This window comes from Orcinus orca, chromosome 19 (assembly GCF_937001465.1).
Source record: "Orcinus orca chromosome 19, mOrcOrc1.1, whole genome shotgun sequence".
In the NCBI taxonomy this organism is placed as follows: Eukaryota; Metazoa; Chordata; class Mammalia; order Artiodactyla; family Delphinidae; genus Orcinus; species Orcinus orca.
Window position 1 is genome coordinate 33184282 of NC_064577.1, and position 25835 is coordinate 33210116.

A 25835-nucleotide genomic window follows, 5' to 3' on the forward strand; every position below is an offset into this window, starting at 1 on the left:
GGGCTTAGGCAGATAGGGTATACAGTGTCGGAGGGTGCAGGTGGGCAGGCTACGGAGGCTGGCTGCCAGGGGAAACTCCAGGAGTGTCCTGGACCATAAGTGACTGCCTGCATCCCGCTGCCGCCGGTCAGGGCCTGACCCTGAGAAACCCTGGGGGCGTTAAAGCAGATGCTGACACTTCCATCCTCGGGCTCCTCTTGCATGTCTCTCTTCCTCTGTCTTGGCTCCTTTTCTTGGTCACCTGGGAGAGGGCACCCCAGTCTGATGAGGTGGTTAACTGGACCTGGGGAGAAGGTTGAAGATGCTGCCTGGGGGAAAGGCCGGCCCTCCCAGTGCCACCCAGGGGGTGGGCAGAGACTGCCGTGCACCTGCTGCTCCTGGACCTATCCAGGAGATATCTACTCTAGCAGGTCTGCCGGCAGCTAAGAGGCCTTGGCCTGCGAGAGTCAGAGTCAGAGCCTCCGAGTCGAAGGCCCGCCCACAGGGCCACCTGTTTCCTACAGGCCCTGGGGCCCACAGTACGTGGCACCTGGCTGATGGGGGTGGGGGTGAAGGTGGGTCATACGGCAAAAGTGCCATTCTTGGGGGTTTTGCAGTAACGAGAGGGTGTCAGGGCCTCAGGGGCCTGAGCGGGCAGCTTCTCCCACCTTGGCTTCTTGGCTGTTTGAAGACAGAAGCCCAGGGAGCTTGGGACCTGATAGTCAGCCCTGGAGAAGGGCTCCTTAGCGCTGTCCCTGCCCAGACTCACTCTTGCCCCCTGTGTCCACAGCCAGCAGCCGCCTGATGGGGAACTCTCCGGCCTCCTCTTTCATGGGCAGTTTCCTCACCAGCAGTCTGGGCTCAGCGGCCTCCGCGCATCCCAGTGGCCCCAACCCCTCCCCCTCGGATCAGGCCTACCGTGGCTCCCACCCCACCACCTCCCAGATCTGGTTCTCCCACTCCCACGAAGGTAAGTCGGGGCCGGGGCTCCCAGCCGCACCGCGCGGCTGGAGCCACTGACTGTGGTGCCCAGGGCCAGTGGTGAGGCAAAGGGCTCCCCCGCTGTGGCTGGCAAGAGCCAGCTGGCAGACCATGCCAAGCACTCTGGCGAGGGGCTGCCTCCCTGTTGAGGAAGCCCCCACGGGGGAGGTGGTAATTGGTTGGAAACAGGGGGCCAGTCTCGCCAGTCAGGGATCCTGGCCAGATGTGCACCAGAGATGGTCAGAGAGGGAAGAAGGGGGTGGGGCCAGGAAGGCTCTGGGGAGCCGAGGAAATGTGGAACACAGCTGGGCTGGCCGGGCAGGGCTGCGCCCACCTCCTAGACTCGGGGAGGCATGGGCTCCAGATGTGTCAGCTGGGAGGGAGGGGTGGGGAGGAGAGAGCTGTTAGCAGACTCCAGCTGCCACCCCGGGGGCCTGGCCGAGAACAGAGCCCCTCGCGGCCCCTTCCTCCCCGTCGCTTGCAGCCTCACACACACAGTAGGTGCCTCATGTGTCTCAGGCCTCGTAGCTGGAGAAGGGCCCCTGCAGACCCTTCTAGGACCTTGGGGGCTCCCCTTGGCTTTCCCAGGGAGGGACAGAGCTCCGCACCGCCCAGCTCCCCACTGTCCGCTCAGCCCCTGGGCACTGTGACCTGGGCAGAGGCCCTGGGCCCCAGTGTCCCCCACCCGAGCTTCCTGGTATTGGCTTGGCCACCACAGCGTGGGAAGGGTTAAACCCGACAGCGGCTGGCACACGGAGAGGTAATTGCAGTTGGCAGCGGGCACAGAGGGCTCTCCGCTCCTGGCACCGGCACCGCCGTAACTCAATGACTGCTGAGCAGCGGGCGTGTGTTTGCAGAGCACGTGGACCCACACGCCGCGCCCGCTGCCACCCGCGTTCCAGGCGGGGAGATTAGCGCCCAGTGCTGCTGGAGGGCGGGAGAAACTTCTCTTTGTGCAACAAGGAAGGGGCTGTTTTCCAAACAGCCCAGGTGGCGAGCGAGGGACAGTTGTTCAAATAACCTGGGCTTCGAGCGCTGTGTGGCGCGCACATGCTGGGCAGGCGGTAGGGAGCAGTTCTCCTCCCCGGTGGAGGGGAGGCCGGGCTGGCCCTGAGGACCCAGGTGGGCAGAGCAGGCTCCCTGGCCGAGACACCTCTGCTGCCTGCTTCCCACCCCTGCCTCTTAGCAGCCTCCCCGGGGGAGACCTGGTGCAACAGTGCCAGGCCCTGGTTCGGGGCTTCCTGGGCCGGCCATGGGTGGACCCCACAGGCTCGTGGCACCCCTCGCTCCCCTGCTCTTTCCAGCCCTTCCGCCTTCTGTGGCTGTCAGGCACACTCCTGGCCCTGGTGGGAGCATCTGGCTCCCAGGCCGTCTGTGGGACGGAGGAGAGGGCCGATTGCTGTGGCGAGGGCAGGGGATACCCACAGCAGCCATGTGGGACCACCTCGACCGAACTAACGGCCGCTGCCCTGCCCTGGCCCAGCCACAGGTGTGTGGGCACAGCCAGGCTGGCTGCAACGGTGGCCCCGGTCAGGGTCAGGATGGCAGAGCTCTGCGTCAGGAGACATATATCCCCCGCCGCTCCGGCCCACCCTTGGGGACCTTGCCGACAAGGAGGGCAGTTTGTGGGCAGTGCCACCTGCCCTGGGGCCCGGGGAGAAGGTGCCCCTGTCTTGCCCCTCTGGGGACTGCTGGGGAGAGGCGGGTGGGAGGCAGCCTGCAGATAGCACCCTCAACGGCCTCCAGACACTCACTTCCCCCGGCCAACGGCTGCCGCGGCGGAGCTGCTTGTGGGACACCCCGCCGCCCACAGCCACAGCCTCAGAGCCACCTGGCAGTGACAGTTGTCACCACCCAGTGGGATGGGACCAGCGTGGGGGTAGCACCCTGGCTGCGCCGGCCCCCTACCCACCCTGCCCATCCTGCATGTTGGGGAGGCAGCTACTTCGAGGCAAGGGCAGTTTGAGCAGCCCTGAAACAGCCCCGGGTCCTCCTCAGGCTGGACGTGCCCATGGTCTCACGGGGGAGGGCACGCGTGTGGGGCACTGGGCTCAGTGGGCAAACACTGGTGGATGCAGGACAAGGGGAAGCAGATGGGGCCTCCGAGCCTCCCACCTCAACACAGCCTCTGGAACACGGGGTGGGTGGGGAGCAGGGCCCATCCGGGGCTAAAGATGAGTGTGGGAGAGCAGCAGCCCCCGGGGAGAGCACCCCAACCTGCCGGGTCCCACCTGAGGTAGCTAGTGCATCTGTCCTGGGGACCACACCACCTCCCAGGCCTGTGCCTCGGTCTCCCCCTCACACTCCCCCCTTCTCTGCCTCCGGGTAGGCTGCCCAGCCTGGGATCCCCTTCCTACGGGGTTCCCCTGCCCTCCGCCCTCTGCAGCCTCGCTCCGACAGGCCACGTGGTGTGGCTGCCTCGCTGTGAGCTCCCGGCGTAGAGGCCGGCGGGCGGGCGGGGCCGAGTGGCAGTGCTTGCTGGCGGGCTGCCCTGGCAGCTTGCCGGGCTGCTAGTTTGACTGGGTGCCAGCTGGCTCCCTGCGTGCCGGGGCCTGTTTCTCTGCCGTGTGTGTTCAGGGGAAAGGGGGGAGAGGTGGGCGGGGGGCACGCGACATGGCTGGAGAGCGGGGGCCGGCAGGCACGGTGGGCTGCCTGGGCGGGCTGCTCAGAGGTCTGACCTCACCCTCATCCTTTCACCACCCCCGGGATGCGTGGGAAGACAGGTGCCTGGCAAAGCCTGCTTGCCGCCCCCTCCCCAGCCTGGGGCTGGTCAGGGCTAGGCCCTTGAAGGGGTTCTTAGCTTAAGGGCAAGGAGGCCAGGATGGGCTCGGGGATTGTCAGCGTGGGCCAGGAGGGGTATGGGCCCAGGCGCCTTTCCACTCCAGGCAGGGCCCCCCAGCTCTCCGTGGGTGGACCCAGTCCACCATCTGTGGGACAACTGCTAGAGCAGGGGCCAGAGCTTCCTGCTTCCCTGGTGGAGCAGCTGGGGTGCAGGAGAAGCACCCCGGAGCTGGAGGAGCCGCCCAGGAACATCTGGCCTGGGGCAGAGCTCGTCTGTGCAGCCCTCGGGCCTCCTGGCCCCCCAGGTTCACCCAAGTGAGGGGTCCTGCCAGAGACTAGACTTTCCCTTCTGGGGCCTGGGGTGGGGTGGGCGGCGGAACTGGCCCAAGGCAGGGGTGAACCAGTGTCCAGCCAGCCTGTCCTGGGTGGGTCCTAGCGGGGGTGGGGTGCAGCACAGCTGGTCCTATTGTCAGCAAGCCTGGCCCCCTCCCTCCCTACCCCACCCCCGGCGGCCTGGTGGGACCACCCACAGGGCCATGAAAGGGGATTCTGTTCCTGGGGGTTCAGCTGGGGAGGGATGGGGGCCGGAGCTGCTGTGCTCCCACAGCCTGGGCTACTTATGGTCTCTTGTGCCACCTGGAGGGGGAGCCTCGAGAGGCAGCAGGCACATGTGCCAGCGCTGGCCGTTAGCCTGCCTGGCCTCTTTGTCAGAGCCGCACCCACCCCGGCAGCCACTTCTCCATCCAAGGCTGGGCTGACCTCCAGTGGGGGCAGGGGCTGCACCAAAGGGCCACTGGGCACCCCCTGCCGTTCCCGGCGCCCCAGCTTCCCTGAGCCCTGTCAGCTGTCCCTCTGTCCCCCTCTGTCCCCTCTGAGGCTTCAGGGCTCACCAGGGCTTCTGGGAGCATGTCTGTGTGAGGGACAAAGGTCCCAGCCAGTGTCACCATCTGTGTGTGGTGACACCGTCTAGACGAGCCCTCCACCAGCCCTTCTCTGAGGCAGGTCCCTGCCCTGGACCTGGTCCTTTTCCCCCAGACCCTGGCAGCTCCAACCCCTTCTCCTGGCCTCAGTTTTCTTGGTGGCCAAAATGGCCTCTGAATCGGCCCCCACAGGACCGCTGACGATCCCTGCCCCCCCGCCCAGTGAAGATGCCCCCACGTCTCAGCGGCACCCCTCACTCTGCCCACCTGGCCCTGCCCATGCTGGAGGCGAGGAGCTGGGTCAGTGGGAGCAGCTGGCTCCTCTGAGATCTTGGACAGCATGGGGGAAGGGCCCGAGCTACCCAGATCCAGATGTGGGGATCAGGGCTGCCCTGCCAGACAGGGCCTCTCCCGCCAGCTTCATCTTAGTCAGAAGGAGGCCTGTCCCGTCTGGACCTCTGACCCCCTCCAGAGCCTTCTTGGGCCAGCCCTCCCTGTGACCTTGGCCCCTCACTTGGCCTTGCGTCAGCCCGCCTCCTCATCAGGGTCTCAGCCTCTGGGGACCCCTCTGTCCTTGCAGGTCCCCTGTAGCAACTGTCCACTGCTGGGCCGGGGGCCGTGGTGCCTTCCTGCGCTGACATTGCAGCAGGGGTGTGTGTGGGCAGCCCTGGGCCTGACAGGGCTGGGGAGAGGCCTGGTGTCACATCCGGGTGTGGGGCTGGCTTGCATTGTTCCTGTGGCCCCACGGCCCGTGTCTTAGACACCCCGGGGTGGTGGCGGGGGGAGGCGAGGCTTGCAGTGTGCAAGCAGGCAGCGTGCGGAGCCGGGTGCAGGAGGCCTGGGCAGGGGCGGTGCAAGGGTTCCCTCCAGCTGAGCTCCCTGGCAGTCAGAGCTGCCGGGTGGGGTGTTCGTGAGGGTTTGGGAGGTCGTGCCAGCTTGTTCCCAGCTCCAAGCTCTGAGATTCTGTTATCTTCTCCATCTTTAGTCCTGCAGCGAGCCCTGGGACCCAACCCTCCCCAGCCCGCAGGCCTTGCTCCCTCGCAGGGACTGCTGCCGAGCCCTGCATCTCTGCTCTGTGCGGCCTGAGCCCAGCTCCTCCCTGCGCAGCACGTGCCAGGAGCCCAGGACTGTCCACAACCGCCTGGCTCCTGGGCTAGCTGCCCGCTGCTTTTGTTCCAGAGGTGCCCGCGGCAGCCTGGCACCTTCCCCCGGCTCTGAGCCACTCCTCCCGGCCTGGGAACAGACCGAGGCTGCGAGGCCCAAACCTGGGGTGACTGGGGGTCAGTGTGTGTGCGTGGTGGGCCAACTCTGATGGGATGGAGTGGAACAGGAATCATCCTGTGCCGCCCTCGGGCCCCCAGCCCAGCCCCCAACTGTGAGAGGCTGAGGCCTGGCCACTCCCTGAGGGGCCCAGCTTCCAAAGCCACCTTCAGCCCCAGAAGGGGTCTCGCTAGGCTCCTCCGAGCAAAGCCCAGGGTGGTTGGTCCTGGGAGCTGCACTTCGATGCACGGCCTGGACACCCATGGGTTCTGACCACTGTAAGCCTGAGAGGGCTTATGGACAGAAGCCGGAGTGTTTGGCAAGGAAGAGGGAGGACATGGGGAGGGGGCTGTTGCAAGGTTACCCATTTCAGATACTAGAGCAGGGGTGGTGGCAAGCGTCCTCCCAACTTGTTGCCAGTGCCCCTCCTGTACCCAGGGCAGACATTATTAGTCAATCGCAGCACTTTCTAAACTGCATGCGGATGCAGCCTCAGAATCCTTCTTAATCCAGCATTCTGGGTGGTCACTATCGTTTAGTAGTCTTACGCACCACAGTCGAAACCCATTGGCACCCTGAGTGAAACGGGTGTCACATGGGAGAGAGCCAGCACCCAGTTAGTGTTGGGCATTGGGTTGGGACCCCTAGCCTGGCACGTGTGGCAGAATTCAAAATGACAGGAGTGTGCCGGACCCCAGGAGCAAGGGTGGTTTGCCTAGGTGTCTGCGGGGATTGCTGTGGGTCGAGAAAGGATGGGATCTGTCAGGGCTGGCAGGACACGGGTGGGGGGATGGCGTGGTCTGGTGGGGCTCTATCCAGAGGGCCTTTAGCCTCTGCTGAGCCCTGGAGGGTGGCCCCGACCCAGAGGAGATGGGTAGTTGAGATGGTCCGATCCAGGTTTCCCAGAGCCTGCCCAGAATGGCTGGCTATGTAAAAGGATGGTTCCTGGTCCCAGGGGTTGGGGGCTCAGCCAGTCATGTTGTGGGCAGCTGCCCTTGGGACCTGATGCCAGAACCCTGCTGGCAGCCCCTGGCCTTAACTCAGGGCTCAGTGGTGGGGAGAACTTTCTAGCAACTTGAGCCTCCAGAGAGGTGGCAATGCCTTTGTCAAGGTGGCATGGGGGGCACGGGGCATCCGTTGCAGAAGGCCTTGCCCTCGTGGGTGTGCATACAGGGAGCTGGGGCAGGACCCTGGTAGCATGGGGGTGATCAGAGCCCTGTGCGTCAGGCCCCTGGAAGAGTTTGCTAAGCCTTCAGTGTCTGCACTGAGCTCTGTGGGCCTGGGGGTGAGGATCTCGAGGGACCCTGTGGTGGGAGGACCCCTGACCCCCACCCCGCTCCGGGGATTCTGGTCCTCTGTTGGCTGGCCATGCACCCCTCCCCCAGGACCTGGCCAGGAGCACTCCCACCATAGGGGATGCTGGGGGCAGGGTGCCGGGGCGTCCCAGCAGCCCAAGGACCTGGTCTGTGCTGCCCCTGCCCCGTTCAAGACTGCTTCCACTTCACTGCACCTCATTAGGTGCTGATGGCGTCAACCTTTTGTCCTCCGTTGCCACTTATGTCACAGGATTGGGTTGCCTCCTGGCGACTCAGAGCGTGGGGCCAGGATGGGGGGCATCCTCAGTGAGGTGTTCCCTGAGGCCCAGGGCCTCTCCCCGGAGCTCACCAGGGGCCTCCAGGGCTCCGAGGGCAGCAGGGCCCAGGGATACAGCGTGGGCTCGCGTGTCAGTTGGGGTGATCACAGTAGCCCGACCTCAAGGGGTGTGAGGGCCTGGGAATGACGGGGTTCTGGACCACACCACCCCTGAAAGAGTACTGGGTAGAGGAACTCTGACACCCGTCCCCTGCTCCCTGAGCCCCCTCGAGAGCCCTGCACTACCACCACGTTCTCCTCTGCAGAAGCCCCTTCTCCCAGGCTGGACACAGCGGCCCTGGCTTCTGGTTTCAGAACAGCTGCTCTGATTCATGAAAATCATTTTTTATTTTCTTCTTCAGTTCAGAGAGTACAGTCTTGTTGGGAAAAGAAAGGGTCCTTTCTGTGGCTGGGCTGGAAGGACTTCTCCCCTTCCTCCCTCGCTGCCCCCCACCCCAGATACCCACCCGTCCGGGCCTCTTTCCTCACACTCGCCCCGGCCGCCCCACTCAGCCCTGGCCCGTACCCCCTCTGCTTCTTCTTCCGTCTCCCCCAGCTGCTCCCTCCTTCCTCCCTGAACCTTAATTCCCCTTCTGGGGTCCCAGAGGGTGGGGCTTCAGGCAGGCTGGAGACGGGGGAAGGGCCCCTGGTAGATTTCTGTGCCCTCATCCCTGGCCACCATCTCAGGGTCAGAAGTGGAAGGACGTGCATGGCCATCGCCCTCCCACTGCCCCCAAAGGGTGCGGCAGGAAGGAGCCCACCACTTGGCCAGCTGAATGCCTGCTCCCCGGAGGGCGGGTGGGCGGGAGGCCCAGACCTCCCGAGGGGTCATGGGGGTCTGTGCCTGGGAAACGGCGTCTGGGAAGGAGGAATTTACAGACTTCTGTTTACCAAAACGAGGCCCCGTAAAACATTTAACAGCAGCCAATTAAAGGAGGACAGCTGTGGTGGTTTAACCGCTCCCCATACTACACACACGGGCCTCTGCCCCCCTGCCCCGGCCCGCCCCACCCCCGTCCGGCTCTCTGCTTTTGTCAAGTCTTCCAGGAGCTGCGTTTAATCTAGGGAACATCTGCTCCAGATGTGTCTCTGCACACAAACCAGGCCAGTTGGCCAGGCTCTCCGAACTCAGCCGTGCCCTCGCAGGAGGGGGCTGCAGGGGGACAGGCCTGGGGGGCGGTGGGCACCTTCCCTGCGTCCTCAGATGGGCCTGGGATGTGAACCCCCAGTGGGGAGACGTCTTGGGACTTCTCAGAGCTTTCACAACGTGCACGCTGGTGGAGAGCCTCCGAATGGGGCTGGCACGGGCCGTGTTCTGCGTGGAGCACCTCTTGGGGATAGCGTTCCAGAGCTTGACCTCAGATCCCCTGGGCTAGAGAACGTGACACTGCGTCATTAGGGCTGAACGGTGGCTACTGCCGAGGGGGCTGCCAGGAGCAGGGTGCAGGGTGCACCATTTGGACTGGGGGCCTTGATCCTGGGGCATCCCAGAGTGTCCCTGTTGGATGCCTGCCCATTTCCCATTCTGAGTGGTACTCCTGGGGCTCCTCGTCCATCCCTACCTCTGAGCTGGGTTCCACAGCCCCACCCACGCTGGCATAGCTCCCCCTCAGCCTCAGACCTGCCAAGGGGCCTCTGGGCCCCCCACGCTCAGGGTGAGCTCCAGGGCTGCCCCCCATGCCCCCACAGATGCCCCCAGCGCTGAGACAGAGCCGGCCTTCACTCTCCATCTCAACAGCTGCAGCAACATGGCAGGCCGGCCTCCAGGCCTCTGAGGGCCTGGGGGCCTGGAGGTCTGTGCTATGGCTCTGAGCCTCCCCTTCTGGAAAGGTGTTTGTCTCGTGTATTCTGTGGAGTGGAGCGGAGCGTGCAGCCATGAGTTGCCACAGGGAGTTCCACTGAAACAGCAAAGGGCTTCTGTCCTAAAAGGAGTTTGGAAAACAGTTAATGAGCAGGTTCACACGGAACTCCCTGACTCAGACTCGTCCGTGACTTCAACACGACGCACTAAGTGGGGTGCTGGCACCCCTGCTCCCCAGGCATGGGGCTCGCAGCTCCCTTGTTTCAAGGCACAGTCATGACCTTGTTCAAACACTTGCCCTGCGACCCGCGCCTTCCCCTCGGGGACTGCTGCCTCAGGGCCCTGCTCCAGCCCCTCCCTCTCCCTGTCCCTGAGGCCACTGCTCCCTGGGGAGACCCGGTGACTCCTACTCCCTCGTCAAAGCCCAGGAGCCCCAGAAGTCAGGTGGGAAGCCGCTCCCAGCAGCCGGTCACTCTTGGGACAATCATGGGGTCCCCAAGACAAACTCATTTTCCATGGGGAAAATGTTCAGAGCATTAGCTCAAAGCATGAGTTGTGGAGTAAGACAGCGTCCTGCCCACCCCAGCCCAGCCAACTCGGCCATCCCAGCTGCAGGCCCTCCACCCACCCCTGCCCCCTCACTGCTGGGCCTGGTGGGGAAGGACCAGCTGTGAGGAGCCACATTCCAAGTGGCTGGTAGCTCTGGGCGTCCAGCAGACACACCTCCCCTGGATGTGCCTGGCCAGGACGCCAGTGCCCAGATGGGCCTCCCCGGCCAAGTGTTAGTTCTGTCTGTCTTCATCCCTTCTGGGGGGCAGGGTGTGTGTCCCAGGTGGCCAGAGCGAGGTCCAGGGTGTGGCTGGTGTTCCTGTGCTGGGCAGGGCCAGGCCAAGAGGACAAGTCCAGGCCCCTCAGAGGGACAGAGAGGGGCCTGCTTGACCTGACTGGGAAGCTCCAGGGAGGGTCTCAGGCTGGGGACCAATGCAGGGAACTCTCCTGGGGGCGATGCAGCCACGGCTGGGCACCAGCTCCTTTTGCAGATCTCACAGCACAGAGGAGGCCCGGCTGGTGGAGAGCCCCATACCTGCGGCCTCCAGCAAGGCAGAAGCCTGTCACACCCAACTAAGTCAGCCCCGGGGTGTGGGTCACTGACCCCAGAGCTGCTTGCTCACCTGGAGGCTATGGGTGGTGCAGGCCCAGGTCGTGTCCAGCCCTGCCCCTCCTGGCCAGAAGCTCAGCCAGGGCTGCAAGGGCCTCTGTCCACTGTGTGTGACCACCGCGTCTCCCTCCTCCCAGGACGCTCTCCAGAGCCCCTTTTGTTGCCCTGCCTCAAAGCTCCCGCACTGCTAAGTGCTGCTGGGTGAGAAATCAAAGGCTCCCTCCTCCATCCTCCACTCTCTCCCCAGCCCATCAGCAATTCAATTTGTGCCACACCGGAGGGATGGTATTAGTCGAGTCAGAGTTAATATGATGTATTGATGGGTTGATTTCCCACCGGCGGGCTGCACGCACCAGGCTCCACGGGGCATTGCTCCCGGGCCACCCGCCAGCTTCTCGCCTCCCTGGGGTCAGGGCGGGTGCGAGCCTGGGGCCTGGAGGTGCCTCTACAGCTGTCTCCTTGCTTCTCTAGCTCCAGGGTACCCCAGATTTTCAGGGAGTCTGGCATCTACCTTCCTACCCATGAGCCACTTGGATCACCATGGAAACAGCAATGTTCTCTATGGGCAACATCGTTTCTATGGAACCCAAAAAGGCAAGTGCTGGTGTGGGGCCGTGAGGGATCGCGTGGGGCCTGGGGCACAGGTCATCCTGGAGGGGTGGAGGGCAGGGCTGGGGGCTTCTGGGGTGCCAGGTAAACGTGGCCAGCCTGGGTGAACCCTCACCTCCAGGTCTCAGGCCACGGCAGGGATAGGGGCTGGAGGAGGGTGGGCCTGCTTCTCAGGCCACTGGAGACTTTGAACTGCAGGGCCCAGGACCACAGCCAAGCAGCAGGTTACATGCCGGGGTCAGGCGAGCTCGCTGAAAACACAGCCGAGCTCCCTGAGCTCTTGTGGCTCAGATGGAAGCATCGCGAACAACCGTGGCCCTGAGGGGTGGCACCCAGGTCCCTCAGCACCTGGCCTTTTGCTGTAGCACCCCCCGCCCCGCCCCAACAGGGGTCCCAGGGACATCGGGTGGGAGTAGGGAAGGCCCCCCAGAAGCCTGTACTTCGTGCCTCACCAAGCTAGGCAACACGAGGCCCAGGACCCACCCCACACCTGGGCCTGAGGTCAAGACAGGGCAGGGGACGGGTGGCGGGGGGGGCGGACGGCAGCAGGGAAGGGGGGCAATAGCGTGCCCCCAGCAGACAGAGGAACATCTACCCTGTTGGCAGGAGGTGTCGCTGGAGAGGGGATGCTGAGGTTGAGGCTTTGCTGATGAGAAGGCGGGGTTGGTGGAGCCATGGGGAGGGCATTCCGTGAAGAGGGCATATGCTCACGCCATGCACACACACACTCACACGTCTGCGTGCAAAGGCCCAGCCTCAAGGAGCCTGTGGGAGATGTAGCCACCTGGAGATGAGACAGGTGTGGGGAGTGGCCTGAGGCCTTGCTGCCCTGTCTGCAGGATTTTCCTTGGTGGGGTGACGTCTCATTTGCATTTTATAAAGATCTTCTGGGGGTGGTGCCCAAGAAGCTGGGGCAGAGAGATTTTTTGGTTAGTTACTGTGTTTAGATGACAAATAATGGACTTGAATGGGGACATGGGATCCCATGGGAGACCTGAAATGGGCATGAGGGTCAGGGGGTTCCCAGATAACCCCCCATTTATGGCCCAGGCTGTAGGAGGGTGGCGCACCTGCAGAGGAGCAGTTCAGAGGGGAGGGGTGAGTTCAGCTTCCTTGCAGAGGGACTGGGGGACCTGCCTTCCCAGGGGTGACTGGACATTCATGGTGGGGGGTCAGTGCCAGAGGGGCGGGTTAAGACGTTGACCCAGGCCAAGGAGAGGGACCACCTGGGTAAGGAGGGTGGATAAGGACAGAAGCAGCTCCGGGGAGCCCAAGGATCCCCAAGATCAGGGCTCTGAGTGGGGGTCGGCTTCAGGTGGCAGCAGCTAAGCAGGAGAGAGTCCTGAAGGGTCTCACAGAAGGAAGGGGACCCCAGAGAGGTGACCCTGCGAGGCAGGTTGGCGGCGGGCCTGTGGCCAGCCCTCCTGCCCTTCCACCGCCATCCCCAGCCCCTTCTCACAGCCTCCCACTCTGTGACCTCAGCTTGTCTAGGTCCTGGAGCCCATCTTGCATCTTTGTCCAGGCAGGGCCAGGGAAGGCCTTGGCCCAGCCCAGGGCTGGCCAGCTTTGATTGGTGTAAGTAAGACCCCGCCTACAGACAGGGCCAGGAGAGCTCCCCAGCCCCATCAAGGGTAGGGACAGACGCTGGATGCTCCCAGGGAACCAAGTCTCCTCGGGGCTGGAGGCCAGGTGCACTGCTGCCCAGAGGACAGCCCCCCGCAGGCCTCAGCTGAGCGCCTCAAACTCCCACATCAGCCGCTTGTGTGCTGCTGACAGTGCTTGTCAGGAGCAAGCAGGTGGTCCCAGCCCCAGAAATCGGACCCACAGCTAGGGACCCCCTCCAGGGTGTGGGCCCCTGGCTTCCAGGAGCACTCACTGGCTGGTGGCCTCCGGCTTTCACAGTGCTGTGGTGGAGCCCCACCCAAGAACACTTTGGTTTTGGAAATTGAGCTAATTAGGTTTAGCTACACTCTTCCCCCTTGCTTTAATTAGCAGGAAATTGACAAGTAGTTTACATGACTCAGGACGGTTTTACAAGTTCTGAAGGTTTCTTTTGTTCCCTCTCTGCTCCGTGCCATCCAGGGTGCCAGCTGGGTGTAGATGGGGTTGGCCCCCCAGGGTCCCCAGAGACAGGCTTAGGGAGCTGTGGGTGTCCCCAGGGCTGGCTGGGGACCCAGGTAGAGAGCAAGGCACCCCAGGTTGAGGGCCCATGCTGGACAGCAAGCCATGGCCCAGCGCAGGGAGCTGGGGTACACCTGCCACCCACCCAAGCTGGATGGGCCCAGAGCTGTAGAGGCATTGAGAGCCCATAGTGGACTAGGTGGGGACGGCCATCTGGGACCATTTTCCTTTCTTTAAATGATCCTAGGCCCCCAGCCAGGCTGGGGGCCTCCCAGGGTATTCAGGAGGTAGGTGGGCCCGGTCTTTCACACCCGGCCCATTCTCAGACACATACCTGCCCTGGGCCTCACTTCCTCCTGGGGGTCTTAGCACTTACAGGGGGCTACTAAAGGCTGTCCACTTTACCATCCACAGTGCACGGTCCTGCTTACAGGGGCGTCTCTCAGGCAACTCTCCACGTGGCTGGGCATCCTGAGCTGTGTGCTGTGCACTTAGCCATTCCCCAACTGTGAGCCCACAGCCTCTGTAGCTTTTAAGGTTCTGACGGCTGTGTGTAAAGACCCAACCAGTCTACACTCCCCCAGCATCGTGTGGGGTTGGGGGAGAGGCCCGTGGCCCCAGACCTCACCCCCTGGCTCTGGTCAGGGCACACTGCCGCCCGCTCCTGCCTTCCCTTCACTAATCTCCACGGGTACAGCCGGGCACAGGGGCTGGGCTCTTTGCAGCTCCCATCTCCTAGGAGCTGAACATAAGTCAAAAGCTCTGGGGCATGGGGAGTCAGTGTTTAATGGGGACAGAGCTTCAGATTGGGACGATGAAGAATTCTGGAGATGGACAGTGGTGAAGGCTGCATCACACGAGTGTACTAATTACCACTGAACGGCACACTTAAAAATGGTTAAAGTGGTGATGTTTATGTCACGTGTATTTTACAATTATAAACCTTCCTCATAAAGTGCCAGTGGGTTAGTGTCAGCTGGCAGTGGGGAGGCACCTGGCACAGTGTCTTGGGGGCACTGAGCCCTCCAGCCCCTGCCCCAGGCTTCCCGGTGACCTCAGCTCTCTCGGCACACAGATAACTTCTACCTGCGCAACCTGCCACCCCAGCCCACGCTCCTGCCCGCCAACCACAACTTCCCCAGCGTGGCCCGGGCCGCCCCCGGCCACCCCATCGGCTCCTGCAGCCGCGACAGGGGCGAGGCCGGCCACCTGCAGAAGGGCACCAAGGAGTTCGACCGCTTCCTCATGGGCAAAGAGAAAGCCGGCAAGGCGGCCGAGGGCAAGGAGCGGCCGGCGGTGGAGGAGGACGTCGTCAGGGGGCGGCACAAGCTGGTGCTGCCCGTACCGGGGGACTCGCACTGCAAGGAGGGTGGCGTGGCCCGGGGTGCCTGCGAGGGCCGCCCCAAACACCTGGCCTCCTGCCTTCTCAACACCAAGGTGCTCGACGGTGAGCTGGGCAGGTCCGCGCTGGCCAGCTGCGCGGGGGGTGTGCTGGGGCGGCCGGGTGTGGGCGTGCCGGCCTCCGGACGCTGCACCAAGGAGGCAGCTGGCCCCGTGGAGCCTGGGCCAGCCTTCGGCGAGTGCCTGGAGCGGAGGCAGCTGCTGCACCATGCCGTGCCCTACACGGTGCCGTCTGGCCTGCCCGCCGGGCCGCCCCCACCCCTCAGCACGGCCGCCGGCTCCTTCCCCTGCCTGCAGCTGCATGGGGGCCCGGATGGGCTCTGCCCCCTGCAGGACAAAGTCCCCCGGGACCCGAAGGCCAGCGGGCCCACCTTCGTGCCTTCCGTGGGACACCTGGCCGACAAGAGCCGCCCGTTCCAGGTGGCCGAGGCCTGTGCCGTGGCGGGTGAGGGCAAGGACCGGCATCTGGATGGGGCTGCAGTGCCTGACCATGCTGCGCTTTATGGGGTCTCCTATGCCCACCTGAAGGCCGAGGGCAAGGGCGAGCGGCGGCCCGGGAGCTTCGAGGCGGCCCTCAACCCCCGGCTGAAGGGCCTGGAGTACCTGGACAGCGCAGGCCCCGAGGCCCCCTTCCCAGGGCTCCCCAAAGCAGGTCTGGACAAAAGCGGCTACTTTGAGTTACCCGCCCCCTCACAGGACTGCGCCCGGCCAAGTCACCAGGACCCGTTGGGCGGGAAAGTCACCCAGGCCTGCTGCACTTTAGACAAGACTGCCAGCAAGGAGACCCCTGTGGGTGCCCCCGGGGCCCAGAAGGTGGCTCGTATCCGGCATCAGCAGCAGTCGGTGGCCCCCGAGGTAGAGCCGGGGGGCAGCGGGGCTGAGGCCAAGCGCAAGTCTCTGGAGCTGGCGTCTCTGGGCTATGGCGGGCCGCCCCCGCACCCCTGGAGTGTCCAGTCGGGCCAGGGGGCCACCGTGGCCATCAGCGAGGAGTGCAAGGCTGGCGCCTACCTGGACCCCTTTGGCGGCACCCTGCAGCAGGCCGCCCTCCTGCCTCAGGACCTGCCTGCCCCGCCTGACGAGGTCTCGGCCATGAAGAACCTGCTCAAGTACAGCAACCAAGCACTGGTCGTCGGCCAGAAGGTGCCCTTCGTGGGCCTGGGGGGCCTGAAGGCCAGCTGTGCCCAGCAGGACGGGAAGTTCCCCGCCTCCAAGGGCACGGGCCAGGCTCCCGGCGACATGGAAAGGCCCGACTGTGCCCGAAGCCGAGAGCACGACGCTCCGCATGGCGATGGGGAGGTGCGGCAGCCGCCTGTGGGCATTGCGGTGGCCTTGGCCCGGCAGAAGGACACGGTGAGCCGGGCGGAGTCAGCCTACAGTGCCAACACAGGGCGGCAGGGCCGGGCAGCCCCCGCCTTCAAAGGTATGGCCCCTCCACAGAGAGGGAGGCGTGGGGCTGTGTTGCTGACCTGCCCTCATCCACGCACCTGAGGCTCCCAGGGCTGTGCCCTGGGCCTTTGTGCCCATCACCTCCCCATGTCTCCAGGCCCTCCCAGGGCTGCCCTGCCCTGCCCCTTCCCTGCGAGGGCCACGGGGCAGAAAACCCTCTCTTAGTTCATCGGCCCCCCTGGCTCGAAGTAGGGTTCCTGCTGGCTCCCCAGCCGCCCCAACCCTTGCCCCTTTCTACCATCTTTAACCTGTGCAGCTGGCGGTGGGCCCCGCTCCGCCCACGCTCTGGACCTGGAGGCCGAGGAGGAAAGGGTGCGTCTGTGCGAGGACCGCTTGGGGCTCGCCGGCCGTGAGCTGCTGCTGCAGTAAGAACCGGGCTGCAGCCTTCGGGGTGGGGTCCGGGCCGTGCCTCTGGGCTCACCCGATATTGCCGTGTGGGATTAAGTGGCCGCTGTGTCAGGTTTTGTGGCCTGTCTCAGGCACAGCTGTGCACCCACCCCAGGCTTTGCTGGGGTTTCTGTCGCTGTTGGAGGGAGTTCTGCTAACTCCCCCTCCCTCCTCTGCTAATTCTCCTTCTGCTGGGGGACTGCTGCTGGGACAGATACCTCTGGCGCTGAGCGTGACCCCGAGGGGTGAGGTGGAGGAGCTGGGCCAGGGATGGCAGCTGTGCTGAGCCCCCCACCCATCCCCCGTGACGTACAGGGACAACAAGGACCTCGTGGAGTTCGCCCGGATCCACCCGTCAAGCGGCTGCCCTGGAGACCTGGCCCCCCATCTCATGATCGCCGGGGGCTCCTCCCTGCAGAGCAGCCAGCTGGGCGGGGACCCAGCCCCCCATCCCCACCCTGCCCACCCCCCCTGGCTGCCCCGCACCCGCAGCCCCTCCCTATGGATGGGGGGACATTCCTACGGTCAGTGCTCTGAGGGCAGGTAGGGGTGCATGGGGCAGGACAAGAGTCCTGGCCGGGCGTGGTGGCCATTGCTGGCCTGGGGCTGACAGCCCTCAGCCTGGAGCCCTGCTTCCTGCCCCGCACTGCCTGACCTCAGTGCCCTGTCTCCGCAGGCCTCGGGCACCCTGCCCTGCACCAGAACCTGCCCCCCGGCTTCCCTGCGTCCGTGCCTGGCTCCATGCCCCCCGTCTTCCCCCTCTCCCAGGATGCCCCCACACAGCTCGTCATCCTGCCTCCTGAGCCCACGCCACACGCCGCCCCCCATGCGCTTGGTAAGGGACCCCCGGGCCAGGCTGTTCGCGTGTGCGGCTGTCAGAAGTGGGTCTGAGGAAGGGAGCAGCCCCCCACGGGGGTAGGGGAAGGGACAGGGAGGCAGGCACCCGGCCAGAGCCCGGGAGGCAGATGCGAGGCGGTCGAGCGGGAGGTGAGGGCTGGCAGAGGCCAGCTCGGTGGCTGGGATGCAGCCCGGCGCTCTGTCGCCGCCGGGGGCTGACGAGCCCTTTGGCCCGGCCCACAGCTGATGTCATGGACCAGGCTTCACTGTGGCCCCCCATGTACGGGGGCCGGGGCCCTGCCTCCCACATGCAGCACCCAGGCCAGCTCCCTGTCTACTCGCGGTCCCAGTTCCTACGGCAGCAGGAGCTCTACGCCCTGCAGCAGCAGCAGCAGCGGGCCGCTCAGGCTCTGGAGCAGCAGCGGGCCACCCAGTTCCAGGTACCTGCCCCCTCGGCCACACCCAGCTGGGACCCAGGACACTGCTGGCTGCCTCTCTGCTGCAACCTGGCCTGGCCCAGGAGTCCCCACTGCACACTCCCCCCACCCCTGCCCCACGCTGATGTGATGCCCTGAGCAGGGGGCCCAGCCGGGCTGAGCCTCTGCCCCAACCCAACAGCAGAAGCCTGAGGACCGCCACCTGGAGCTGGAGGAGCCCGCCCAGGAGAAGGCCTTGAAGTCCACCCACAAGCCAGTTGCCTTAACCCCCACGGCCAAGGGCACCCCCTCACCCGCCACCGCAGGCCCTGCCAAGCTGTCACCCTGCTGCCACTCTCCCGCCCCGAAGCCCCCCGCCGCCAGCTGCCCTACACCACCGCCGCATCCTGGCGCCCCGTGCACTTTATCCGTCTGCCCCACCGGCAGCCCCGGGCCAGGCTCCAAGCTGCCCAGCGCCGAGGAGAAGAGTGGGGAGGGCCAGCGGCCCGGAGCCGACCTCAACACGTTGGAACCAGGTGAGAGCGGGCGGCACTGGGCTGGCCTTGGCCTGCCCCCCTCCACTCAGGCCTGTCACTTGTCTGGTGGGCAGGGCTGCCTGGCTTAGCACCTTCAAGGGTGTCCTCACAGACCCAGTCCCCCCAGTAGGGCCTGGGGCAAGGTCGCCTGTCCCTCTGCTCTTTCTCTTCCTTCTTCTCCACAGTCCTTCTGGGGGACCCACAGGGGAGGCACTCAGGGCCCCCGCCCCTGGCAGATGGGGCAGGATGAAGGTCAGGCCCAGCCGGCTGGCACTGGAGCCTTGTGGATAAGGAAGCGCCTGGCCTGCCGGGGACAGTAGCAGGACCACAGGGCAGCAGGCACGAAGCTGGGCAAGGGAGCTCATCCTCACTGTCAGGGCCCGAAATGCCACCACTTGGGCCCAAGGCAAGGAGAGGCAGCCTGTGGTGGAGGGTCCAGGCCCAGCCTCGGCCTCTGCAGCTGCCCTCCCACCCTCCGCCCCGCAGCTCCTCCACAGCTATTTGATTCTCTCTGAATTAGGCTGAGCGTGTACACGGGAAGCCCGTGTGGCGAACATAAAATTCGTCCCAGTTCCACAAGAAGGAGGCTGAAGCCATCCGAGGTTGTTGGGTTTTTTTTTTTCAGAGTTTTTTTCCTTTTTTTTTTTTCTTTTATTGTAGTTAATGGGGCATAATGCCTCCGACAGGCTGCCAGCTCGTTCTGGTTCAGGGAAAGCCCTGATTCAAGTATCTTGTTTTAAAATCCCCCTTTTCTGGTTAGCCACACCACACAGACCAGAGATGGCCTCCAGGGACCGCCATGGACCCCCCCACCCCCGCCCCACCCCCGCATGAGGCAGTGGCTCGAGCTGGGGAGCACACAGCTGTCCTGGCCAAGGAGGAGGGCCTGGGGGCTTCCCCTCCTGCACCCGGTGCTCCCCTGCTGCCCCCCTCAACATACCATGTCCCCATTCCTGCCTCACACATTTCACAGGCAGAGGGTTGGCTGGGGACCCTCCCCGTCAGGTGTGGGTCTGAGGTGTTTGAGGTCACCCTCACCCCCAGCTGCTCTCTCCTGACAGCGCCCTCTTTTGCAGACCTGCCTCCCGGATACACGTGCCCTGCGGCGGGCTCGGGCTTCTCCCTGCCCCGCATTGTGCACTCATCTGACCTCTCGGACCCCGAAACTATGCAAACCGCCCCGCCGGGGGCCCAGCCTGAGCTGGCCAGGACGTTCCCACCCGGGGAGCTGGGCCCACACAGCCCCCAGAACCTGGAGGAGCCTGGGCTGCCCTCAGGGGCCAGGGAGGCCACCCAGGACCTTGCCGCACACCCCAACCCTGCCGAGCGGGGACCCCCGGGGAAGGCAGCGGACCCCAGCCCACTGGAGGGGCTGCGAGAACTGCGGTGTGGGGCCCTCCTCGAGGGAGGGGGACCTGAGGCCACTGGCCAGGCTGATTCTACTCAGGGAGGGGCCCAAGAGGAGAGGACCACAGAGGAGGGACGGGAGGAGGGAGAGCAGGGGCCCTCATTGGGGGCCAGCCCCCAGGCCACAGAGCAGCCGGCAAGGAGCCTGGGTGCCCCGGATCAGGCCACGCCGGGCGAGCAGCAGGCCCCTGCAGAAGCAGAGGCGGAGGAGGCGGCCAAGTTCAAGGAGGCCGAGCTGGAGGAGGAGGAGGAGGAGGACTGGGGGCTGACTCCCGAAAACAGCCAGCCGCCCAGGGAGCTGCCGGGTCTGGACGCCCTGGTGGCAGCCACCATCAACCTGGGGGATCTGCCCGCTGTCAGCCCACTGGACCCTCAGCCCCGCACTGTCCCTGGGCCACCCAGCACAGCTCCCCTGCCCCGTAGCTCAGGGATTCATGGCATTGCCCTGCTCAGCGAGCTGGCCGACCTGGAAATCCAGCAGCAGAGGACTGAGCCAGACCTACAAGGTAAGCCCCATCCCTCCGGAGCCCCAGGAGCTGGACCTTTGGGCATAGGCTCAGGGTCAGCCGGCCAGTGGCCTTCAGCCCTGCTCCGTTGTCCCCACAATGTGGCCCCTTGTCAGGAAACCAGGCAGGTGTGCCCACACGGTGTTACCCCCAGCCCTGGCTGCAGTGTGAGCCATGGGGTAGGGCCTCAGGGCCAGGCCTGCACCCTGACGATGGTGTCAGAAAGGTGGCTGTGTGTATTCACGATGCCCTGAAGGGGCTTGAGGGTGTCTCCAGTTTACACACAAGGATGCCAAGGCCCACAGGGGTGGGGGTGGGGGGGTCAGGTCACTAAACTACGGCCTCACAGCCAGGAAGCGGGTAGGAAAGACGGTGCTCTCGCTATAAGCTTTCACTTCCTTGGGTTCTGCAGCTTCCGAACCTAGCCTGCACGGGGCCCAGCTCAGGACGTGGCAATCTCGCCTCCCAGGCCCCAGGGAGGTGGCACCCCCCACGTCCCCCTCAGCCTCACTAGGCCTTGGGGCTGACCTGTGGGACAAGATGCTCCTGGGCTCCCTGCACCCTGCCCGAGGTCCCCAGGGTGCCAGCCCAGGGCTGGTGCCGCCCTGACTCGGACCAGAGCCCAAGGGCCAGGTGTTTGCTTAGGCCTCTCTAGCACTTAGGTCCCCCACAGGGACCCCTCCCAGGCGCTCCCTGCCGGAACCCCTCAGGCGGTGAGGGGAGCACCCCCAGCCAGGCTTTGTGCCCCGTTGATACTTATAGAAAGAACCCAACAAAGTCCTCAGCTGGCCCACTCGTTTTCCCACCGTGTGAAGCTCTCCACTGCCCACTGCCAGCCACCAGCACCTCTTGTGCTGCGTGGAGCTACGGGAAGGTTCTTGTAAAGTTAATTTCCCTGAAGGTCTCTGTGTCACTCCTCTCTTGTCTGACCAGAGGGGCCACCACTGTGCTGAAGAGAGTAAGCCGGGGGGCCCTTGCCGGTCAGGAACTCTGGGAGGGCCTCGCCTGGAGCTGTAGCGTGAGGCGGGGCTGCCCCAGTCAGGGCCTTGCTGCCCAGAGCCACCGAGCGAGTGTGGCTGGCGTGCGGGTGCACCGAGCAGGCTGCCGGGCGCCATGTGTGTGGCCACCGGTCTGTGCACGTGAATGCCTGCTGGACCCGTGCCCGTTCATTGAATGGATGCTCACGTGTAGACCACGTGTGTCCCATTGTGGGTATTGCAGCTGCCAGCCCAGGCCAGGCCCTGCTGCCACTGCTGCGTCTCCACCCAACCCTTCCCTTCTGGAACCTCCAAACCCCCCTCTCCCCTCCTGTTTCTCCCAAAACCCCCGCCCTCCCCTCTTGGAGCCCTCAGGCCTTCACCCTCCCCTCCTGCTGCTCCCAGGCCCCCACCCTCCCTCTGTCCCAGTTACTTGGCCCGTCTGCGCAGCCTCTCAGCTCTAGAGCCGTTCCCTACAAGCTCAGTGACTGCTTTGCCTGAAATTACTTAGGAAATCAGTTCATTTTCTGAGCAAAAGGCAGGACTCACAGACAGAGGAGGCGGGAGAAGACCATGCCGGGAACGGGCCAGGGTACAGAGGGGAGAGGGAGGGGTAGAGATCCAGAGGGACATCGGGGCCTCCTGCCCCCTCCTCCCAGAGGAGACCCCCTGAAGTACCTCCCAGGCCAGGCAGAGCTGGTGAAAGGCCAGGTGGCGGCCCCTGAGAAGTGGGGGTGAGGAGGTAACCAGGTTCTGAAAGGTGACATGGCCCCCAACTCCCATAGCCGGGCCGAGTGGAGCTGGTATTCAGGTCCCGGGCTCTTTGCTCCCAGGCTGGGGCCAGCCCCACCCTCACTGATGTGGGCGTCCAGAGCCCTCACACCCCGCACCAGTAGGACTTGGCCGCAGGACCCTGGCTTATCCCCCACCTGGGCTCAAGTCTAGGGAGCTCAGTGGGCAGGCTGCCCAGCCCGCGGACCGCCATCGCAGGGGGGCAGGGACTCAGGCCCCAGATGGAGCCCTGGGGTGGGAGGGAGTCGGACACTTCTCTGGCCATGCACTTGGCTGGCGTGGATGCTGGGGCCTGCCTGCAAGGGCCCATCCCCAAGACACCCAAAATGCTCCACTCTGCATTTGGAGGGGCCACTGGGGGGCATGGTGCCCACTGGGCTTCCCATCCACCCTGGAATTTTGGGAAGGCCAGGCCCTGTCCCTTCCGGAGTATGGTTGCCCCTTGTTCCTGAGTGACCCACCTGGTTTAGGTGAGTCAAGATCCCAGACCCCCCTTTTGAACTTCCCTGCTGACCTGCACCCCTCCTCCCACCTTCTCCTGGCCCCAACAGCCTCTACCGGCCTGGCTGGTTGGGGGAAGTCCAAGCCTTGGCCCTCTTCTGTGCCTGTGGAGCCCTCAATCTGCCTGGACAGCCCAGCCCTACATCTCTTCCGGGACAGGGATTATAGACCCCCGAGGCTTGGGGGTGGGGCTGTTATTGTCTGCCGCACAGCTCCCTGAACTGGAGAGCAAGGCCGGTTGTTTGGAGGCCAGAGAAGAGCCCAGCAGCACCACCACCCCCGCCATCTCCCCGAGCCCACCATCCCCTCGCAGAGCTCACCCTGCAGGACTTTGCAGTCTCAGCAGGCTTAGCCTGAGGAGTGGGGGCCGGGGTGGGGGGGCTTCAGGGAGGAACAGAGGGGCTTCCTAGCAGTCACAGGGACCCCAAGAGATGAGGAGACCCTGTGGAACTTTTAGCTGAAATGGGGCTTGCAGATATCCCTGCCCCAGCTGGAGGTGGGAGGAGAAAGCCCCCTCAGCGCCTCCCCCACCTTCCCAGGGCACCTTTGACCCAGCAACCCACCTCTGGCCTTGACCCAGCACTGCGTACAGAGGGTTGAACTTCCGGTGTCCACCTGTGCTTTGTCCCATTACTGAGGGTGGGTCACTGTGATAACTCCATCAAGGCTATGGCTGGGCACTTCCCCTTTTGTAGTTACTAAGTATTTCGTGGGGAGGGACTTTGAAATGGTGTGATATCCCCTTCCCCTTCAAACATTGGATTCATTTATCTATATCAGTGTGACTTGTGGAGTTTTATTCGCTTCAATCCGTTATAATTTGTCACTGTCACTATTTAATTTTGGTGATTGAATTATCTCAGATTTGGCCCCTTCAGCTGGATCATCCTCTGAGAACTTCCTGTGTTCCCAGCTCACCCCGAACGTCCCAGTCCCTGGAATCAGCCATTTCTCCAAGGAGCCCAGTTCGCTTCCTCAGAGAATTTTAGAAGCCAAGTTCAGGGTGCTAGGTGTGCTCGTTGCTACTGGGGTGTTGCTGCTCTCAGGCCTTCTCAGAGGGCAGAGCTGGCTGTGTGTTCTAGAAATCACGACTGCCCACTGACACCTCCAGCTCTAGGCACCCTGTCTGACCCCACAGGGCTCATCCTGGCTGATTCCTTCCCCAGCTGTAACTCCTCGTACGATCAGCCCACCTGTGCATGCCCAACCCCCATTTCTGCCACCACCCTCTCCCCGTGGTTGCGCTCAGTCCCAAGTCTCCACTCCAGGCCTGTCCCCTGGATGGACACTGCCCTCCACTGGCTCGGCTCTGACCCTGCACTGGGCCATCCCTCCCCACCCACCGGCTGACTCTCCGGGTTTTCATGGATCTGGAAGAGGGCAAAAATGCAAGGCAGTTTCTGTTACGAGCATAGCAAGCCACGTGTCTAAATGGTTTGGGCACTGTCCTGAGGACTTGTGCCATCCCAACCGGCCTGGCCCACAGTAACCAAGGGTGACATCTCTCCCACCCAGAGCAGAGGCGAGTGCTAGGTGCCCATCTCATTGTTCCAGGCCGCCTCACTCTGCACGTCTCAGGGAGTCCGGCTGCCTCCGGGCGTCTGGGGGTGGGGGGTGGGTACATGGGGTAGGAGGGAGTAGTCTGGGCTGTGCTGAGATGCAGGCTGACATCAGGAGCCTCTTGCACACACACTGACCCTCATGTCCCCTGCAGAGGAGGAGGATGTGCTAGCCTTCAACCTGCAGCGCCTGGCCACGCTGGCCTCAGCCTGGTCCCTGGTAGAGGCTGCTGGCCTGGACAGCCCCGCCTCCTTGGCCCAGCCCTCCACTGCCGACTACTGCAGGGCTCCCACGCTCACCCCCCGTATGCAGATCCTGCAGCGCAAGGACACCTGGACCCCCAAGACCAAGCCTGTGAGTGGGGGGCCCTGGTCGCCCCCATTGCCCAGTGCCGTGACCTGGGGGAGGCCTCGAGTGCCCAGGCTGGCCACCTACCCACCCCATCTTGGTCCCCTAGCTGGGCTCACAGGCCCCTGTGCCCCTGCCTACTAGGTATGCCCACTGAAGGCTGCCATCGACCGGCTGGACACACAGGAGGTAGAGATGCGCGTGCAGCTGGCGGAGTTGCAGAGGCGCTACAAGGAGAAGCAGCGGGAGCTGGCCCGGCTGCAGCGCAGGCATGACCATGAGTATGGCCCAGGCTGGCAGTGGGGTGGGGAGGGCTGGAGCGTGGCTTGTGGAGACACCCCCAGTTCAGGCACTGGGGCAGATGTGGGCACAGCCCAGCCCAGGGCCACCGCCTTGTGGGAAGAGGTCAACCTGTGTATGCTGGGATGAGTTGGGCCAGAAGTGGGGGCCTGGGAGGGTCCCCAGAGGTAGTGGAAGGTTGAGGCGTTCACTCAGTGGAGAAACCAAGGGAGAGTGGAGGGGTGGAAGGACCACCCAACAGAGACTGGTGCGAGGCAGAGGCCAGTCCTCATGATAGGGGGGCAAAGGGTGAGAATAGTGGTATCTGAGAGGGGGCTGGGAGGCCGGGGCAGGATTGGGGTGTGGGAGGGCGGAGGGAGCCCCTAAAGTTGCCGTAGCAGTGCGGGGAGCTCACCTGACTGGAGTGTGCAGGACGGCTGAAACTGGGAAGCAGGGATGGTGGGGGCAGCGGGGACGCTGGCTCAGCCTTGCCCTCCGTTTGGGGACCAGGCTCCCGCCAAATCTTGGGAGGGCCCGCCCCCCGCCACAGCCCCCAAGGGTATTGCCCTCTCCTGGACCCCTGTCAGGGAGCCAGGACAGGCGTCAGCCTCTGACCACCCCTCCTGTGGCTCCCAGGAGAGACGAGAGCTCGCGGAGCCCTGCTAGGCGAGGCCCCGGCCGGCCACGGAAGCGCAAATACTCCAGCTTGCTGCCTGCCCTGCGACCCAGCGAAGGCAAGAAAGTCAAGTGAGTCTTGCATGCATGGGCCCCGTGGGGTGCGTGGGGCCGGAGGTTACTCAGTGGCGCTGGGCTGGCCCAGGTGCCCTTGAGGCCCGGGCAGTGGGGACTGGGCTCCTCTCTGGCTTCCGTGGCCGCTGGGCCTCCGTCACAGCTTCTCCTGAAGATCCAGAACCCCGGACCAGCCGCGGTGGGGAGCGTCTGGGGCACTGAGCCCGTAGCAGACAAGCCCCTCCCCCTGGGCCTGGGGCATGGCCGCACCAGCTCCACGCACCTGGCCGTGGCCGGCTGGGGCCGTGGCATCCCTCCTGCCAGGCCCCAGCCCCAGCCCGGCCCCACGAGTGCGAGGCGGCGTTGCGTAAAAGCCTCTTTATCTGCACCGTATAGAGTCGTTGGTCACGCTGCGGTGCTGCGCACGGCTGCCGGCGCGCGGTTATTATCCATTACCCGCCCGGCGCAGT

At 64.4% G+C, this 25835-nt stretch overlaps 1 protein-coding gene across 8 annotated transcripts in view; it reads left to right on the forward strand.

Moving 5' to 3' along the window:
* The window catches only part of BAHCC1 (BAH domain and coiled-coil containing 1), a 60159-nt gene that overhangs the window by 22915 nt on the left and 11409 nt on the right, over positions 1 to 25835 (forward strand). For 6 of the 8 annotated variants that reach the window (XM_049702575.1, XM_049702577.1, XM_049702576.1 and 3 more), the window contains 12 exons: positions 770 to 949; positions 10985 to 11107; positions 14319 to 16064; positions 16347 to 16455; positions 16793 to 17001; positions 17154 to 17312; positions 17558 to 17754; positions 17933 to 18266; positions 19343 to 20179; positions 24164 to 24363; positions 24502 to 24638; positions 25273 to 25383. In XM_049702575.1, coding sequence (XP_049558532.1) covers positions 770 to 949; positions 10985 to 11107; positions 14319 to 16064; positions 16347 to 16455; positions 16793 to 17001; positions 17154 to 17312; positions 17558 to 17754; positions 17933 to 18266; positions 19343 to 20179; positions 24164 to 24363; positions 24502 to 24638; positions 25273 to 25383 — 4342 coding nt within the window. The remainder of the gene's footprint in view (positions 1 to 769; positions 950 to 10984; positions 11108 to 14318; positions 16065 to 16346; positions 16456 to 16792; positions 17002 to 17153; positions 17313 to 17557; positions 17755 to 17932; positions 18267 to 19342; positions 20180 to 24163; positions 24364 to 24501; positions 24639 to 25272; positions 25384 to 25835) is intronic. The other 2 variants (XM_049702581.1, XM_049702580.1) reach the window with 2 other exon arrangements.